This window comes from Chionomys nivalis, chromosome 11 (assembly GCF_950005125.1).
Source record: "Chionomys nivalis chromosome 11, mChiNiv1.1, whole genome shotgun sequence".
NCBI lineage: Eukaryota > Metazoa > Chordata > Mammalia > Rodentia > Cricetidae > Chionomys > Chionomys nivalis.
In genome coordinates, this window is record NC_080096.1 from 45,478,468 (window position 1) to 45,496,968 (window position 18,501).

General features: G+C 41.2%; 1 protein-coding gene across 2 annotated transcripts in view; it reads right to left on the reverse strand.

The window, feature by feature from the left end:
• The window catches only part of Lepr (leptin receptor), an 87,856-nt gene that overhangs the window by 18,440 nt on the left and 50,915 nt on the right, over positions 1–18,501 (reverse strand). For both annotated transcript variants that reach the window (XM_057784008.1, XM_057784007.1), the window contains exons 8-14: positions 13,470–13,760; positions 13,200–13,317; positions 10,613–10,812; positions 8,020–8,168; positions 6,276–6,435; positions 6,082–6,164; positions 2,914–3,130 (exon numbers count right to left, since the gene is read on the reverse strand). In XM_057784008.1, the coding sequence (XP_057639991.1) occupies positions 2,914–3,130; positions 6,082–6,164; positions 6,276–6,435; positions 8,020–8,168; positions 10,613–10,812; positions 13,200–13,317; positions 13,470–13,760 (1,218 nt within the window). The remainder of the gene's footprint in view (positions 1–2,913; positions 3,131–6,081; positions 6,165–6,275; positions 6,436–8,019; positions 8,169–10,612; positions 10,813–13,199; positions 13,318–13,469; positions 13,761–18,501) is intronic.

The following is an 18,501-nucleotide window of genomic DNA, read 5'->3' on the forward strand; positions in this document are numbered from 1 at the left end:
CTCCACCAAGCTGTCTCTGACCCGCACACACGTGCTGTAGCACGTGTGCCCATAAACACATAGCACACGTGCAGCTCTCACAAGGATACAAACACCCTAATACATTCTTAGTTAAAGATAATAAAGCATCTTTAAAGTTTAGAAAGTGCTCTGAATTTTAAAGAGGGTATAGGGCATATTCCAACAACAGCCAAAAATTTTATTATGAAGTAACTCTTGGAAAGGTTAGTGGGAGGGGTGTAGAGACAGCAGAAATCAGTGTCTTTCTATTTAAAATAGTATCTCTGATGCAAAATACAGACTAGAAGCTCCTGTTGAGAGTGACTCTTAGGCCAGCAAGGTGGCCCTGCAGGTAAAGGCACCAGTTACTAAGCCTGACAACCAAATTAGATCCCTGGAACATGCATGATAGAAAGAGAAAACCAATTCCCACAAAGTGTCCTCTGACCTCTATACATACTCTAGCATGTGCATCACCCCCTAAAATTAATTAGCTGTAAAATATATTTTATAAAAGAAAGCATCAATGCTTAGAATGATCAAATATACCAACATTAATTAAAAGGTGAGGCATTCACTACTCGCACGAAATAAAGCCCACAATAGTTCCCAGCTCTCAGCAACTGATTTGAGTACATATACCATATTATGCTATTACTAAAATAGATAGCATTTTATATATAAGAAAATATTATAATTAAATATATACTATAGTATATATAGTATGTACTGATAGAGTATTATATATAAAATGTTCTATATTCTAATTTCTAAACAGAGGTAGTGACTCACCTCTACTGCTTCAAAAGGGTTAAGTTATTAGATTTACTAGACTATTCTGTTGCAAATGATCATAATTGGGTAGCAATGTATTTTTCACACAGAGAGTAAGTATGAAAATACGCTGGATTGCTTAGAGGTGATTTATTTATTTATTTATTTATTTTTTTGGAGCAAAAGAGAATAGTTTATTACTACCACTAGATAAATTAACAGCATTGTTTGTAATTGCCATTGTTTTCTTTTTTTTTTCCTTGCTGATTTTTTTTATTAATTAATTAATTTAATTATTAGAGATTTCTGCCTCTTCCCCGCCACCACCTCCCGTTCCCTCCCCCTCCCCCAATCAAGTCTTCCTTCCTCCTCAGCCCAAAGAGCAAGCAGGTTTCTCTGCCCTGTGGGAGGTCCAAGGACCACCCACCTCCATCCAGGTCTATTAAGGTGAGCATCCAAACTACCTGGGCTCCCACAAAGCCATTACATGCAATAGGATCAAGAACCCATTGCCATTGTTCTTCAGTTCTCAGTAGTCCTCATTGTCCATTATGTTCAGCGAGACCGGTTTTGTCCCATGCTTTTTCAGTCCCCGGCCAGCTGGCCTTGGTGAGTTCCCGAAATTGAAAACACTATCCTGAGTGAGGTAAGCCAGACCCAAAAAGAGGAACATGGGATGTACTCACTCATATTTGGTTTCTAGCCATAAATAAAGGACATTGAGACTATAATTCGTGACTCTAGAGAAGCTAAATAAGAAGGTGAACCCAAAGAAAAACATATAAGCATCCCCCTGAATATTAACCTTCATCAGGCGATGAAAGAAGACAGAGACAGAGACCAACATTGGAGCACTGGACTGAAGTCTCACGATCCAAAGGAGGAGCAGAAGGAGAGTGAGCACGAGCAAGGAACTCAGGACGGTGAGGGGTGCACCCACACACTGAGGCAATGGGGATGATCTATCGGGAACTTAGAGGTGATTTAAACAAGAAGGGCTATGCACAGGTTCCATACTGAAAGGGGGTGCCCAAGCCCAACTCATACACTACAGTGCAACCTCCACACCTGAAGCCTGGGGAACCTCATAGAAGAGGGAAGGGACAGACTGGAGGAGCCAGAGGCTCAGGACATCTGCTGTTGGATAGTGTCCTCTAGACATGAACTCTACATGGTATCACTGCTGAACACGAGCAGTGTAATGACAACACCAGCCAACATGCCAGTGTGGATGGAGAAATTCACATGGTCCCAATGAGGGCTCTCTAACAGGCCCAAGGATGGCAAACATGGCTCTGGCAGGTCTTGCCCACCCACCTTTCCTCTCCCTTGCTAAACCATTAGATTTCGTTCATAAAGCTAGCCACCAAGGTCTATTCCCTTATTTGGCCCCTTCCTTATGCCTGACCAAAACTCTAAGGTGCAGTTATCAAAACACTAAGGTCCAGCAGTCAAGATTTATTATTTGACTACGTTAGCTAACATGTCCAATCGGGACTTACCAACTCATCCTACCACAGACTTCCCCATTCTCTCCTTAAAAACCGCTACTGTAGAGCCACCTTTTGCTGTCTCTGTCCGATCCAGAGGCATTCACCCCCAGCTCTCACCCCACCCCCCTTATCCCTCTGGGGTAATGAATCTCCTTTGTGCTGAGAACTTGGTATCCAGGAGTGTTCTGTGCTGACTCTAAGGCCTCCTAGACCCACCACTAGGGGAAGAGCTACAGGTGAAGAACGTATGCTTAGAGAGGAAGAACCAGTCTCCTCCATGGAGGAGTTCCTTCACAGGTGGACTAATCCCAAGTGGTCATCCCTGGTCACGGGTACATATGAGCAAAGCTAAACAGACCTAGTAAGTTAGACATATGTGTGTATATAATATTTAAATAATAAAGAAGAGATCATGAATTTTAGAGGGGGCACATGGGGGGGGATTGGATGGGGGAGAGGGAGGAGCAAGAGTGATGTAGATGCAGTGCTGTACAAAAAGTTATGCGAGCAGGCTACCTCATAATTTAATAGTGGGGCTAGAATAATGATGATGATGATGATGATGATGATGGGATTCTGTGTGAAGCACCATAAAAACAAACAAACAAACAAATAGGGCAATCAACTGCTTCTCAGCATCTCTTACCTTTACTCATCAGCCATGAAAACGTTAGATTAAAATTTGCGAGCGAAGCACCGATGGAATTGACGGCTAGAACGGTAACCGTATGCGCTTGCTCTGCCCACAGGAAGGTGAGATTGGTCTGATCTCCTGCATCTTCTGACCACGTCCCGTTGTGGGCAGTACGATGCTGGACCACATACCTCCTCACACTGCACAGGGAGTCGTTTTTCATCAGGGGCTGGAGTAAACACAAAAATTTGCTAGCTCGTGGACCACAGCGTTTAAACCAACTGAGCTCATAGAATTCTGCTTATACATTCCCACTAGGAAACTGGACTTAGACTGCTCAATCTAGTGCTCAGGCTACTTATTAGCTCTTGTAACTTATATTAATCCATTATTCTGATCTATGTTAGCCATGTGGCTCAGTACCTTTTTCAGTGGGGCAGATCACATCCTGCTGCTTCGGTGTCTGGGCAGGAGTGGGAGGAATCAACTTTCTCCTTCCCAGAATTTTTCTATTCTCATTGCATCATTTCTACTTTCTGTCTGGTTTTTCCTCCTATACTTCCTGCCTGGCCAATCAGCGTTTATTTAAAACATGGTTGACAGAATACAGACAATTCTCCCGCACCATGGGTAAGATGTGAGAAAAGGTCTGTAAGGAAATACCAGCAAATACCAGCTTTATTTCATCTGAAAAATCTATGTCATTTTGATATGTTAATATTTTTCAATCACAAGTAAAAACATCAAAGATATTAAAAGATGCCCCTGGCTTACCTGTATGTTTACCACCTAGCCCTAAAATGAGCATTTCTCTCAAGTCCTCATTTCCTTGACTGAATAATACTGTTAGAAACACTCCTTCCTCTTGAAAGGCCCTCCTAGCTTACAGAATCAAGGATATATGCAGGTATACTCTGTACACATATGTATACATATTTATATAAGAACCATCAATGCTTAACATGAGCTTGTATTAATCTCTAACTCCAATCTGTGACCGCAAGAATCACTCTGGCTGACTCTCTTGCTAGTCTGGGTCCTCCTGGGAGAGCAGTGAAAAACATATGCTGTGCCCCATTCATCTTCTTAAGTTTTCCATTCCAAGACAGACAGAGGGATGGAATAACTGCTAGCCTACATCCCTGGAAAAGAAGTGCATAGCTCCAAAATGTTTATGCAGTGCCTTCCATCTTTCACACTTCCCGCTAATTTCCAAAATCAATCAAGACTTTTCCTTTGCCACTGGCAGGAAGGTAATTTCATATACGTGTGACAGTCGTAACTCATCTGTATTTCATCCCCAAATCCTCCAGTCTATAATTTTTTTTAAATCTGTATACTTTAAGGTTTATTCTTTGCCCTGTGAAGTTTCAGGTTTGTGTAAATGTATAGTGTTATGTGCCCACCATTTCATTTTCTACTGAAGAGTCTCACTTTGGAATAATGATTATAAATACAGCAGCTAAAATAACTCATGTGTAAGTTTTCATGTACAGAAAGTCTTCATGTAACCCAGGTAATCATCTACGAACACGATGGTCCATCAAGGCTACACTTAACTTGCACAGTGGCTGCACAGGTGTGCATTGCCACAAGAAGCCAACCAAGTTTCTTGATGCTCTGAATTCTCAATCAGCAATTTGAACGTCTTTAAAAAGCAATTAGCCATTTTAATAAATGTGGACTCATACCTCACTATGGTGACTCTCTCCCTATGGTGGCTCCCACCCTACGGGCGACTCTCTCCCTAGGCGACTTTCTCCTTATGGTGATTCTCTCCCTACGGTTACTCTCTCCCTATTGTGACTCCCTCCCTTTTAAGTTTAAGTTAATTAAATTAAGTAAAAGTGAAAATTTAGGTTTTGCATTACACTGTATATAACTCAAGCCATAAATTTACAGGTAGCTGTCATGAGGACAATGTACATACAAACTGTTCTTGCCATTATAGAAAGCTCTACCAGACAATATCACAGAGGAAACATGGGAGCCAGGCATAAGGAAGGTATGGGAATGATCTAGGAAGAAAAGCCATTTTTCTGTTCAACAGCATGATAGAGTATGAGGAAGGAGAGGGGGTAACTGCAGCCTGGGCCACAGGGTAGTTGTTACAACTATGAGGAGATAAAGAACAGCTACTTAGATTTTGTTCATGGCTGACTCAACTAATGCCTGAGCAATATCACTGTCAGTCCCTCTCAGTGTCAATTCTTATTTTTTAAAAGATTGATTTATTTATTATATACAGTGTTGTGCCTGCACGTATGCCTGCAGCCAGAAGAGGGCACCAGATATCTTTACAGATGAGTTACTAGCCACCATGTGGGTTGCTAGGAATTGAACTCGGGACCTTTAGGAAGAGCAGGCAATGCTCTTAACCTCTGAGTCATCTCTCCAGCCCTCAGTGTCAATTCTTAATGTTACTTTCAAGCAAAAATATTGAAATGGAAGACTGTTTAGAATTGCATTACCATATAAACAAAAGTATATAGTAACTGGAATTATAAATGAAGTATACACAAATTCCTACATACCCCAATTTTTTATATAGGGTCAGTCTTAGATCAGGAAACTATTTTTAGACATACATTAACTTTCTTTCTCTTGGGAACTGAAATTAATTTCACATTTACATAGTAAACATTACCTACCTCGTATATTTTATTCTAAACTTAAGCTTAATATCTACTCCTGAAATTATTTGGGATCGAAATCAACTCTTTAAAAGAATGGATGCTTGGCATTTCCAAGTTGATCATTCATCATTATAGAAAACATTCATCCTTTGCCATCACATAGGTGAAATATTCTCTTACATCTTATGTGCTTAAACTATGAAGGGAAAGCCGTGGTTACACTGTTCAGGAATCAAACTGTGGACTTAAAGCAACACTAATTATCATTTAGTAATCTTACCCTGATACAGATGACAAATACGAAGCCCAAAGAGCCCAAGGCATCACCAAAGAGCAATGACACAATTATAATTGACCTGAGACAGTAATAAAGGCTCCTGACCATGTCAAAACCCCAGATACTTAGCTCTGAGCAACCACATCTCAGAAATGCATTAAAACATAAGATTTGGGGTCACTTGTGAGATTAACAATACGACAGGGTTATAAACAAAGAATAGACAAACAACTGCAGAATAAAATAAAAGACAGAAATTAGATATACCTTCCAAAGCAAGGTGACATTTCTCTCTCTTTTAGTAACATCCCCATGCATTATTCTCCAGAATTCAGGTCCTCTCATAGGAACTGCAAAACAGCAGGGAGCCCAAATTGGACACGTGTTCTTAGAACGTTTTCAGTCACATCTGAAGCACACGTGCGTGCACTTTCAAGAACCATTAGCAGGTGTTCACAGACCTTTTACATCCATGACAAGCGTGTAGGCGGGCCTGCTCCAATTACTCCAGTACCCAAATCCATCCAGCCGCCTGCAGCGCACCTGTACCACGTAGACAGCACAGAGGTCCAGCACCGGCAGGCTGGCAGACTTTGCTTTTGCATCAAATACATCGTGCGTCTGTAACAGAAGTCACACCGTCAACACCAGTGCCTCCTGTGGGTCCCGGAGTGAGTGTGCTTTAATTTGAAACCTTAACACCATACCATACCTATGACAGAGTGATGCTGTATTTGTTTACTTCAGAAACACACAATATTTGGCTAGTCGGAGGAGGGCTGCTTCTCACATCTGGTCATTCCCTTGCTGACTCCTTGCACTTGCAAGGTCAATCCCAAGCACACTCTTGCTCTACTGCTAACCCTTGCCCTTTGATCCTCTCTCCACCACAAAGACAAGAATTCAACAATGGCGGTCAGACAGGGCGCTCTCTAGAGAATCAAGCTGACAAGACTCTCACATACATATAGTCCAGCAGACGTCACTGGGCTAATAGTACAATCAGGGCATTTAGTATTTCCATTCTTAGCAAGCTGACTCTATGGTTGCTTACTAAAAGTAGCCTCTTTCAAAGTGCCCCATGAACACACATACTGAAAGATATCAGAAGCTTATACAAAGTGTGGGTCCCTGAAAGAAAAATTGAGTGTGAAAACAAAGGAAGAAATATGGCAAATATTTCTTCAGCAAGGGCCTTCTCCAAACCTTTAATGTTATGAACTGCCTCTCTACACCAGGAGGGTACAATGAGGTAGGTTTTCCTGAGCCTAATCAACAAGGCAATCTCTGTTTCATGAACAGTTCATTGGGAAAATGCCCTGTCAACTATACTTTGGAAAATGCTGAAACATTTTTGTTCCTGACAAAGATTAAACTTTGACAATCTAAGTCAGTACTTCTCAACCTTCTAATGCTGTGACCCTTTAACACAGTTCCTCATGGTGTGGTGACCCCAACCATAACAATATTTTCATTGCTACTTCATAACTGTAATTTTGCTACTATTATAAATCATAATGTAAATAGCTGATACTTGATCCCCGTGAAGGGGGTCATGACCTGCAAGGCTAGGAACCACCAATCTAAGTAATAAAAGTAACTATATAATACAGGAGAGTATACTGTTGTATGGCAGTGACAATGGCACACAATGAAACTCTGATACACTATAAGATGCTGGTGCACGTTTGACTCATGTGGTTACATGAGACATGCAGGAGCTTCGTCATGGAAGGCAGAGGGGCTCACAGGGCCCACACTTCTCCCTGAGGATTTTACCACTGCTAGGGAAGAGGAAACATTTTCTGTAGAAGTACAGCCACTGGCAAGCTGCCCATGTTCCTGGAAGGAAATCCTTGCCAAAGATGGAGAAAGGCAACTGCCAGGAAGAGGAAGGGAATCAGTGGGAGGGGATAAGAGGTGGTAAGGGGGATGAATATGATCAAAATACATATGTGCATATGTATATATATATATATATGAAAATATCACAATGAAACCCATTATTAAGTATAATTAATATATGTTCATAAAACACTTAAATAGCACTTAGTAGTCTCAGCATTTCAGAGGCTGAAGCATTAGGGGGTTCACAAGTTGAAGGCCAGCCTGGGCTACAGAGTAGAGACTCCAATTTACAGAGGGGCATGGGAAAGGAGAGAGGGAGAAAGAGCAGAGAGGACATCAATTAGAAGTAAAAGGTACCTTCCATTGTATGTCTTTTCCATTTAAGCCATATCGAATCTGGAACTGAAGATTATTCTCCGGAAAGACAGGCTTTTCCCAAGATACTTTTAATAATCCAATGTTTATAGTAATCTCTGCTTTCACACTAGATGGAGGTAGTGGTTTTACTAGAAATTTTAAAAAATAACATCATGTAATAGTTACTTAAACAGTAATATCAACCATCTTTATACTTCATATTTATAAAGCAATACACTCCTTAGAGCTTTCTCATTCGTTGACTCATGCCTATAGCTTTGTGTAATACATAGGAAAGAGGATTAGCTCTACTTTGAAAGCAAAGAGGTTCATTGGAAATCTCATCAGTACATTAGCGGTGTCACTTTGCAAGGGCAGAGAACACCTGCTGACTGAGCCATCAGAAGCTCCCTTTCTACAATCTGAGATAGCAGACTTTAATTAGCAGAAAACAGAGGTGCATATGGTTATTGTCCTAACCATAGGACAATAAGGAAATGTGACTTGTTGGACTAGGATCTGGAAGTCCAAGCACAGATTAAGCATCTTGATCTCCTAATTGCGTCATGACACTAAGCATCAACTTCACAGCGCCACACCCATCTTGACTTCCCTTATACGGGATACCCCTGGATGGGGCAATGGGTTCAGCTGCCATAGCAACATGTTAAAATACTTAGGTACTATACTTTCCCACTGGTAAGGAACTTTTCTCCTGAGAATCTCCCCTCCTATCTCAGATCTTCTCGGCTCCCTTCCACAGCTGCCACAAGTCAGCATCTAACAGGTCTAACAGGTCTGAGTCTCTAGGATGACGGCCAGGACACTTCTCTTCTTGGGAATTATTTCATGGTTACCTCTACCACTGAACTATCCAAAGAGAAATGGTCCTTGGCTGGAATATGAAGTACACAGCCCTGGTGGCTGCACAGTATAGAAAGAAACCCATAAAGAGGGTTGTACAGGTGTTGTATGAGGGAAAACAGGAAAGGTCTCTGTAAGCATTCGTGGTCTGCCCCCGAAACCTGTTGATTCCCTCAAGTTCAGTAAATCAGGACACTGTTGATTCATAGAGGGCAAAGGCTACCTGGACTGGCCATAGAGGACAAAGGCTACCTGGACTGGTACAACAGGAGTGTTTGCCATCATTCTTCTCCTCCAAGTCTCATTTCTAAGAACAACCACTGTGTAAAAAGTGTGGTCTCTTGTTTGAGCTGCACTTTTCAATCATTTAAGCAATCAACACTAGTACTTTAGACCATTCAGGACAAAAGACCTTGAACTTGCCATTAGTATGTAGTTTCTCGTGATCATTAAATTTCTCATAGCTCATGATGGTATTCATCACTAACCCTGTAAGACGATCAAACTTTCATCTCTGGAAAAGGCCATTTCTTTTTCAAGAAAAGTCCACATTTGAGGCTCTGTAGAGACTGATTCTTTGGTTGTCGTTCAGTGGGTCCCATGGATGGATTCAGTGGCTACCAAGAGGGGATGTATACACTGCCCCCAGTGACGCACACGTGGGGGGAGTGGGAAGAGCCACACGCAGTTGACAGGTGGTACAGAATGTCTACGGGCCTGATCTAAGTTTTAAAAGCTACAAAGAGGTGGAGCCGACACTTACATCCCAAAGCTTAATTTCCACATTGGTCTCTTCCTAAGGCAAGAAGAGCCCGACTTAAATTCTTTGCTTTAGTTGAGGAAATCAAAACACCCAATGGTTTCCAGATAGGATGTTGCTGACCTCATGTTGTGTGTGACTGCTCATGGCCCTTTATTAGCCTAGAATATTGAGTAGTAGGAAAGTACCAATCACAGTTTAAAAAAATGGAATCGTGCAAAGAAAAAGATAATCAATTCAATTGGTATTTATATAGGAAAACATCTAGTAGTTAAAACAAGTTCATCTGATGTTTAACAAAATCTAGATTCTTCTTCAAATGTGTGCTGATTAATTGAAAAATATACTGATTTTTGACATAATTTCCTAATGAATAATGTATTGCAATAAAATAAATGACCAGAAATGGGTAATTTTTAAACATCCCACAGTGACTTTGGGAGAATACATCAAATGTATTCTTTGAATCCTTTAATCTCAAGATACTCTCTAAAGTAGTCTGTGACTATCATTAGAGATCTCATCATCTTTGCCCACTTTCTTCACCTTCTTTGGATATTTCAAATGCCTTTTACCCAGCCTCACAAATTAAAGTCTTGAAATATGGCTACTTAGGTCACAACGCCTTTAGATTATCCAGGTGAAGCTTTCAGATTAAAATAGCAAATGCTTTCAGGGATACTTTATATTCATAGAATTGTGCTCCCAGTGCCACAGGCGACTCATCAGGTGCTCTGTGGAAGTATCCACCTGCCAGGAATCTGTTATCCATATTTACAAACAAACATGTTACAAATAATATAAAAAATAAAGTCAAAATGGCAATATAAAATCAAAACTTCCTAGGGCCAATCATCTTCTCAATTTCTCTATAAAGGAAAGCATTTTTTTCTTCAGAATCTAGTGTGATTAGACAGCATCCAGATGGCATCCAAACCTAAGGAAAATGCACAACGCCGTCTGACGTACCTACAGAGTCAGGAAGGACACACGTGGGTGGAGAGTCAAGTGAGCCTAAAGAATGGTTGATCCTGATCCACATTGTGTAGCCAGATAATAGAAAGATCGGCTGGAAAACACATTCATAAAATCCATCCCTCTGCAAGATGCAATTTTTGGGCTCAGATGCAGGATGAATAGATGGACTATCAGAACAATACAGGCTGCTCCTTAAAAGATATTAAAAAGAAAACAGCCAGTTAATATGTGGTATTAATAATAGAAAAGAAGACATTTTAGAACTCTGATTTGTTGTTCAAAAGAGAGAGTGTTCTCTGTATAGAAATTAAAGTTTTTATTAAAAAGACATTCTTGAGCTCCTAGCTCTATCTGGATTTCAGTCTTTCCACGGAAACAGTAACCATAAAAACCTTGCATGAGCATTGAGTAGTGAATGCACTGGGAAGAACCGACAAGAAGGCAAGGTAGAGTCGCAGGACTGTGATGGTCCCTGGAGCCCACTGGTTCTCAGTCTTCCTAGCGCTGCGACCCTTTGAAACAGTTCTCCATGTTGTGGTGATCCCCTTAACCATAAAATAATTTCATCGCTACTTCACAACTGTAATTTTGCTACTGTTATGAGTTGTAATGTAAGGATTTTTTGGAGATGGAGGTTTGTCAAAGGGGTCAGGACCCACAGGCTGAGAACTCCTGTACTAGAGGTTTGCATTGGTGACTTGCTTGTAGCAGTACAGATCCAAAACTGGGCACTCCTGGGGCAGAAGCAAAGCAGGTTCTTCTTGCTTCATAAAGTGGGTTAAATTCCAACAGAAAGTGAGAATACAGCTGCTGGAAATATTTGGCTTGATCAATAGTGCCGTAATGCTTTCTAGTTCAAACTGATGTAATTAAAATAAATGCCAAATCCTGATTCATACGTGAATGGTAATGAAATATATTATTCATTTTCTCAGAAAGAATTCTTTTAAACATTAGGAGTCTCGACAAACCTACTTCCTCACAGAACACAAGGTGTTTCTTCTCTTTGAAATGGTCCTTCTGATACTGTTTGCTCTGAGAATGCTATTTAACCGACTAAAGCTCTGACTGTTTTCTCCAGGGATGACAATGAGAAGAAAAAAGAGAACGAAAACACTAAAATCTTTTCTCATTTACCATCTTTGCAATATATTCTCCTCAAGGTTATCACTGTGTGTGTTTGTGTGTGTGTGCTGCATATGTGTGTGTGTTCGGATAATTAATGGTGAGAGAAATACAGTAACAGAGGGATGTGTGATCATCACTGGATAGAAAAATAGCAGTGCAGAAACACAGGTCCACCTTGAACGATTAGCATCACCATCATGAAAGCAATAACCATGTAGTGATTGCTCCAATGGGATGTTTCCTAGATGCTGTATTACTTAATTACAATGGAAGGAAATGCCATTAATTCCCCCTAGAAACCATATAAATCATAGCATTTTCTCCATTTTACAGACAAGGAAATTAACATGAGAGAGGATCACAAACTCATAAGTATTGGTAGTTGGTCACATGATGACCCTGTGAATGTCAGGAGGGTAAATGAGCCATGAGGCTTATAAAATGGTCTTCGGCAAACATGTGTTTACCTGGGAAAACACATGAAAGGCAAATGTAATTACAATGGCCTATCAACTTTCAACTGGCTTAAAAATATTCATAGCAGATAGGATAAAGACAATAATTCTTCCCACTTCAGAAATGCAGAAATTGACATTTTTCTTCCAACCCTGCAGAGGAGTCAACGCAGAACATGAGGGACAGAGTTCAGATCACAGGATTTGATCCTGTGATACATTTTCTGAGCTGAAATTTTTAGTTTTAAGAAGAAATGGGCACATTGTAGAAACTGAGATTGCCCAATACAAATGTCAGTATCACAGCCTAGAGTATAAGAGCAGTAAGCATGCTGGCTGACCACCATGGCATCCTCTAAAAACCAGAACGTGTTTATCTTCTCAACAAGGAGATACAGTTTAGGACATACGCTATGTTGAGGCAAGGGAAATACTGTATGGAGATGTCTCAAATTTTTAAGTAAAGAAAGGTAAAAATAAATAAGCACACAATTCTCTTTATTATTAATTTCTTACCCCTAATTAACTACTGTTTGCTTCCTAAATTAAGTCACTTTTTTCTAAAACAGTCACATCTTGTAGGATCTGGCCCTTTTGCCTTTTTCCTAAAACACTTATCATTACTTGAATGATAGTCAACTCTTTTTTGGCACGGCTCACTTTAGGCCATTCTTGGAGCCCAAATACACTGCATAGGAAATAAGTCTCTTGCCTCCTTTGCATGTCACTCAAAGACTCAAAATGCAATCCCAAGAAACCGTTTGGCAGACATGACAATATGAGGTTAAAACACAATATACATTATACATATAATATAATATAAATCTCAGGTGTGAATGTTTTCAAAGATTACAATGTATGTAATTCCTCACAAATTTTCTAGCAAATTAAATTCAAACTTCTGCTCAGGGAGAAAAAATGTGCCAGATTTCTGCTATGGTAAAAGATAACTGGCCCTGCCCGGAGAAAAACCAAGAAGCAAAGATAAGACATACCTGTGATACCTCAACTGCACAGTGCTTCCCACAAGGGATTGGATTGTGCTGGGTGACCATCTGCAAGTCATTTTAGTTAAGTACCCGTCAGTTTCACATGATATATTGATATTGACATCTATTTAAAACACATTAAAATATTAATACAAAGTACAAACACCAAAAAAAAATAAAGTATGAAAAACATTTTCTTTAATATAGGACTCTCACACAGTCCGTGACAACGAGTGATCTCGTGGGACAGAAGGAACAAGGCCTTGGGGTTCTTACCGATCACATATAACTCAGCGTAGCGATGGTGGCACTCCTGCCCACTGCAGCAGTACACTGCGTCATAGGCAAACTTCCCGCGGGGTCTGGTGGCTTTCAAGTTGGAAAAAGTAACTTTGCTAACACGGTCATTCACCGCGCTATACTGGATTTCAGGGATTTTCTCGGCTAGATTCATCCACCAAACTATCTGTTTGGAGGAAATAATTTGGTTTTCATTCTTGTAGATGCAATGGAAGGAAGCGTTCGATCCGACACTTGCCAGAATTTTGGGTGGAAAATACATGACATCTGTAACACAGGGAGAAAGGTGGGCACTCAGACGGGGACAGAAACCATCCTGCGAGTAGCCGGTACCTCAGCAAAGAGATCCCCATATTTCTAATTACCCTGCCAGCATCAAGTCAGCGTACTGAGTGACTGACACTATGGACATCCCGTATAGCCCCAGGAACCCCTGCTCTCAAGTGAACAGAGCCTCCAGGAACACCATGACAAGCTTCTAAACGTGGGGCTTATCAAGTGTCATTGTCAAGGGACAGATGAAATAAACTAAAATGGAATATCATTTATCATTTCCACAATGATACCTTTTATACCAGACTATTAAAACTGAACATGCACGTGTGGGCACAAACAAAAATAAGTAAGTAAATAAACACATGTTAAAGGAAAGAGAAGGTGCAGTGAGATGGTTTAGCAGGTGAAGGTGCTTGCCACCAAGTCTGAGGACCTGAGTTCGGTTCCTAGGACCGCCATGATGGGATGAGAGAATTAACCACAACAAGGTGTTCTCTGATCTCAGCATGTGCATGGCGAAATGTGTGTGCATGCAAAATAAGTGAACTTTTAATTTCAAGAGGCTCAGTGAAACATAGCATGTATACTGCTATCGCTATGATATAAAATCCTAATGGGAAGGGGTTGTTGTTATTGGTTTTTAGTCATACGTATGAAAATTTATTCTAATAAACAGGCAAAGAAATGAGTCAAATGGCTGGCCCTGTAATATCATGCTAAATTTACTGCAATAGTTTGTATACGGGCTCTCCACATTGGACACTTGCACTGAGTGTATCTATGGTAAACAGAAACGGGGGGATAGCAGCAGGCAGACGCACTAGACTACGGGCGTGACTGGGTGTAATCCCAGCCTCGAGGACACACAGCCTTCACCGCTGACCTGTGCCTGTCTGTCGCACACGAGAGTTGGCTAACTCCACTCGGTGAGCTCCACAACCTCACCGCCGACCTGTGCCTGTCTGTCGCACACACGGGAGATGGCTAACTCCACTCGGTGAGCTCCACAACCTCACCGCCGAGCTGTCTCAAAGCCTCCGAGTAGCTGTTATTTTCTAGAGAGGCACAGAGTGACTTTCATCAATTGAGGCTTTTCGTTTGCAGATTGTTTTTAAAGCCGCAAGGTATTTTAGTTCAACATCTAATGCATCTAGTGAGGCTTAGTTGAGAAATAAAGTTAAGATACACACGGTTTGTGGCTGATTGAATGCTTAAATTGAGGCTTTAACACAAACATTACAAGTGACAATCTATAAATTTATTCTAAAAATTGATGAAACATATGAAAGAAATGCTGAATACTTCAACACTATCCAAAATTTAGCCTGAGGAATAGGACAGCCATGACTTTTTCTTTATGTGACCGAAATCCACTGATAACTTTGCATAGCTACATTAAAGAATTTTATTAAAAGGAGATAGTGATAATATTGTTATTAATTTCTCAAAAGAATAAAGGCCACGAATCAAAGCATTTCTAGATGAATGGTTTGATTTTAGAATGTGTCCATCACAGGCCCCGAAATGGACTGTTTAATTCCAGGAGCAGGTGCGCTGAATTTTCTGTCAAGGGGAAACATGGGTCCTGACTCAATGGAGATGATTTGTGATTCAGGAGCATCACCAGCCATTGTGTCAGCGCAGTGCATGATACTGTAAAGAGAAATGTTTGCTGGAGCTACTTAACTGGGCTAGTTTCTGTTTCCTCATATAGTGAGTTTCTTTCTCTTAATTCTCACCTACTAGCCCTCAGAGGCAGCTAAGCCGCCTGAGATCATCAGGCAGCACTATGGCTGAGACTTTAAATGTCCCCAAAGGTCCATAAGCTAAAGGCTGGGATACCAGCCTGTGCTGCTATTGGGATCTATAAACCCTCCATGAAGGACAGTCCAGTAGAGGGAGCCAGGTCATTTGGAGTATGCCCTTGATAGGGACAGTGGGACCCAGGCTCCTTCTTCATTTCTTTTTGCTTTCTGGCAGCAGTGAGCTGAACAGACCTTCTCTCCTGCAGGTTCCCACTGCTGGTGAACTGTGTTATCACAGGCTTAAAGCAACAGGGTTAAAACCTAAAATAGGAGCCAAAGTAAATTTTTTAATCTTATAAAATTAAGTTTGGGGGTAATTTTTACTAGAAGCTGCTATTTAATCACTTTTTTTTCTGTTCAGGGTGTCTGAAGTCCAGAGATACACCTGAGTGATAATTGACAGTCTAGCTATTAATACGCATGTGGTTGACTATTGCACAAGCTAAACGATAAGGTTGCGTGTGTGTGCTTTATAATATCTATGTTGGGGCACAGGGGTCCCCCAACATGAACAAGAAATGTCAATCATGCAGGGGTGTCTCCTCAATGGAGGAGATGCAGATCAAATACCTGCCTTCCATCCAGAAAGCTGAGAGTGGAGGTTCATAACAACCTCCTGGTCTTTTTGCTATCTGAAAGGGCAGACCTCACCCTAATTCCCCAGAATGGTTATCCCAGACTCTTCCCTCCCAGACTCTTCCCCATCTTAGGGGAAAGGTCATGAGTACTTTATGGTCTGATGGCCTCTTTGCTATCAGAGAATACAGTAGACTCTAGGTCTTCGAGCTATAGAATCTACCCTCACGGTCACATGCACTTTGTAAAAAAGTCCCTATGTAGTCACACCTTAAGCTTTACTGTGCACCTGGAATTAGACGGATTGTTGCCTGGAAACCTTTCCCCAGTTGTACCATGTTTTAAACATGCTAACAATGAACTGTCTGGTAATAGACTCTCTGAAGTCTGATCCAAGCTGACAAAGTCAATCTGCACTGAATTTTCATTTTTATCTCTTGGTGCAGTTCATTTCTCTGTATGACACCTGGAGGCCCCCCCCCCATGACTATAATATATAAGAATGCAAAATATGAGCTGATATTTGAAAAAAAACAAGCAAATTTAAACTTGAAGTTATTGACATACATTGTAAAGAAAAACAGAACTAAAAACATATCCATCTAAAAACTTAAATTGAATGAGATCAATTATTTGGCAAAATGTAACCAACCAGTGTATTGTATGAAGTTTCTAGAAAAGCTTTTATATTCAGCCCTGAATCCTGGCAAACTTTGAAAAACAGCATTGATTCTTTTTAGAACTGCCTCTTTTTCTTGAAGGGGAAGTTTTAAATTTTAATTATAAAGTAAAACAAGAAAATAAAGCAACATCTGTTTACGAAAGCTAAGCACATTGCCCCGTGGCTAATAAAGACAGGCTTTTGGTGTGTGTAGGCATGGGGGCCTTCTCCTTCCTTCACACAGTTTCCCTCTTCCTCCAGACCTGACCCATCACACCACACAGAAGCCTCCACCTGGGACACTGTGGTTTGCGTTTCCTCCATGTGACTCCATAGGGCACAGCTAGTCAGTAAGACCTACTAGTAGAAGACTGTCTCCTTGGGAAGCAACCACAAAGTTCAAAACCTGAATTACCAGCATTCCATTACACATATGGAAACAGTAGAAGGTTATCTGAGGAATAAACACATAAAATCACCATCTAAATCTATTCATGCCAGATCCCCGAGTCTCCCAGGCTGAACTATTTATTGTCCAACACTCAGTTCTGCTCCCTCTTACTTTGTGCCAAGCAGTTAGTGTCGATCTTCCCATCTCTTTAGGCTTTGAGATTCTGAACATGTAGGCTGTGAAGTCATGAACTAAAATGACATCTGATAGTTACCGAATGTCTGTTATGAGTCAGGAGTCATAACACACGCCTCACTGTGCTATTTCGCCATATAAAGGCCGTCCATATGAAAACATCCTGATCTTACAGACAAGGAAACTGAGGCACAGAAAGGTGAAGAACCTCTCCAAAGAAATCATATTGATGGCTCTTGTATAAACTGGCAGACTCCAAAATCAGTGCTTCTCAGACACTGATGCAACTTGCTTTGTGTCTAATTAACACGTCTTCAATACTAAGTAATCAATAAGGGAACTTGCTGAATGAAATAGATTGACTGTGCTCGGTATTTTACATCGCCATGGTCTGAGCATCCACCATCAACCCGAGTAAAACTGAACAAGCAGGCTACCAGAGGATGATTAAGTGTCTTCCTCACAACTCAACGGGGGCAGGGTTGGAAACGGCACAAGACTCTCGGGGGCTCGACAAATGCTGCTTCTCGCCTCCCTGAGGAACGCGTGCATAAACCACCATTTCTCTGATGTTAAAAATAACTCTGAGAGGTGGCTGGATGCCAGACACACGGGCCTCTGAGTCACTGCAGCCAGATGGAGAGCCCAGGGGATCGCTCACACCTGAAAAGGACTGCTGAATTACATGCGCAGGAGGTGGAAGTTTATGTCGAACGTGGGACAGTCTCAGTGGGCCCCCAAGAGTATCAGCTGGACCCACAGTGTTCTCAGTAGCAACAGGCTCTGGGCTGGATTTCCAGGTAGAGCTGTGCCAGGCGTTCTTAGCTGGTACCAACAGGTTGTTGTAGCAGTTAGGATTCCAAGAAGAGAACAGGACCCACCCACAGTTTGAACAGCCTCTACCAAGCTTGCTTTATCGGTAGGAAAACCTGCTGTAGGGATAAAATCAATTTTTTACTGTTGACACCTGATACTGTGGGACAGCCATCAAGTCGACAGGAAACAGTTGCAAGATATCGTGGCACACTGTCTACAGAATGAGACGCAGCCTGCAAAATGGCTGATCTTTACAGACACCTCAAAGGCTTTTGACATGAATACAGA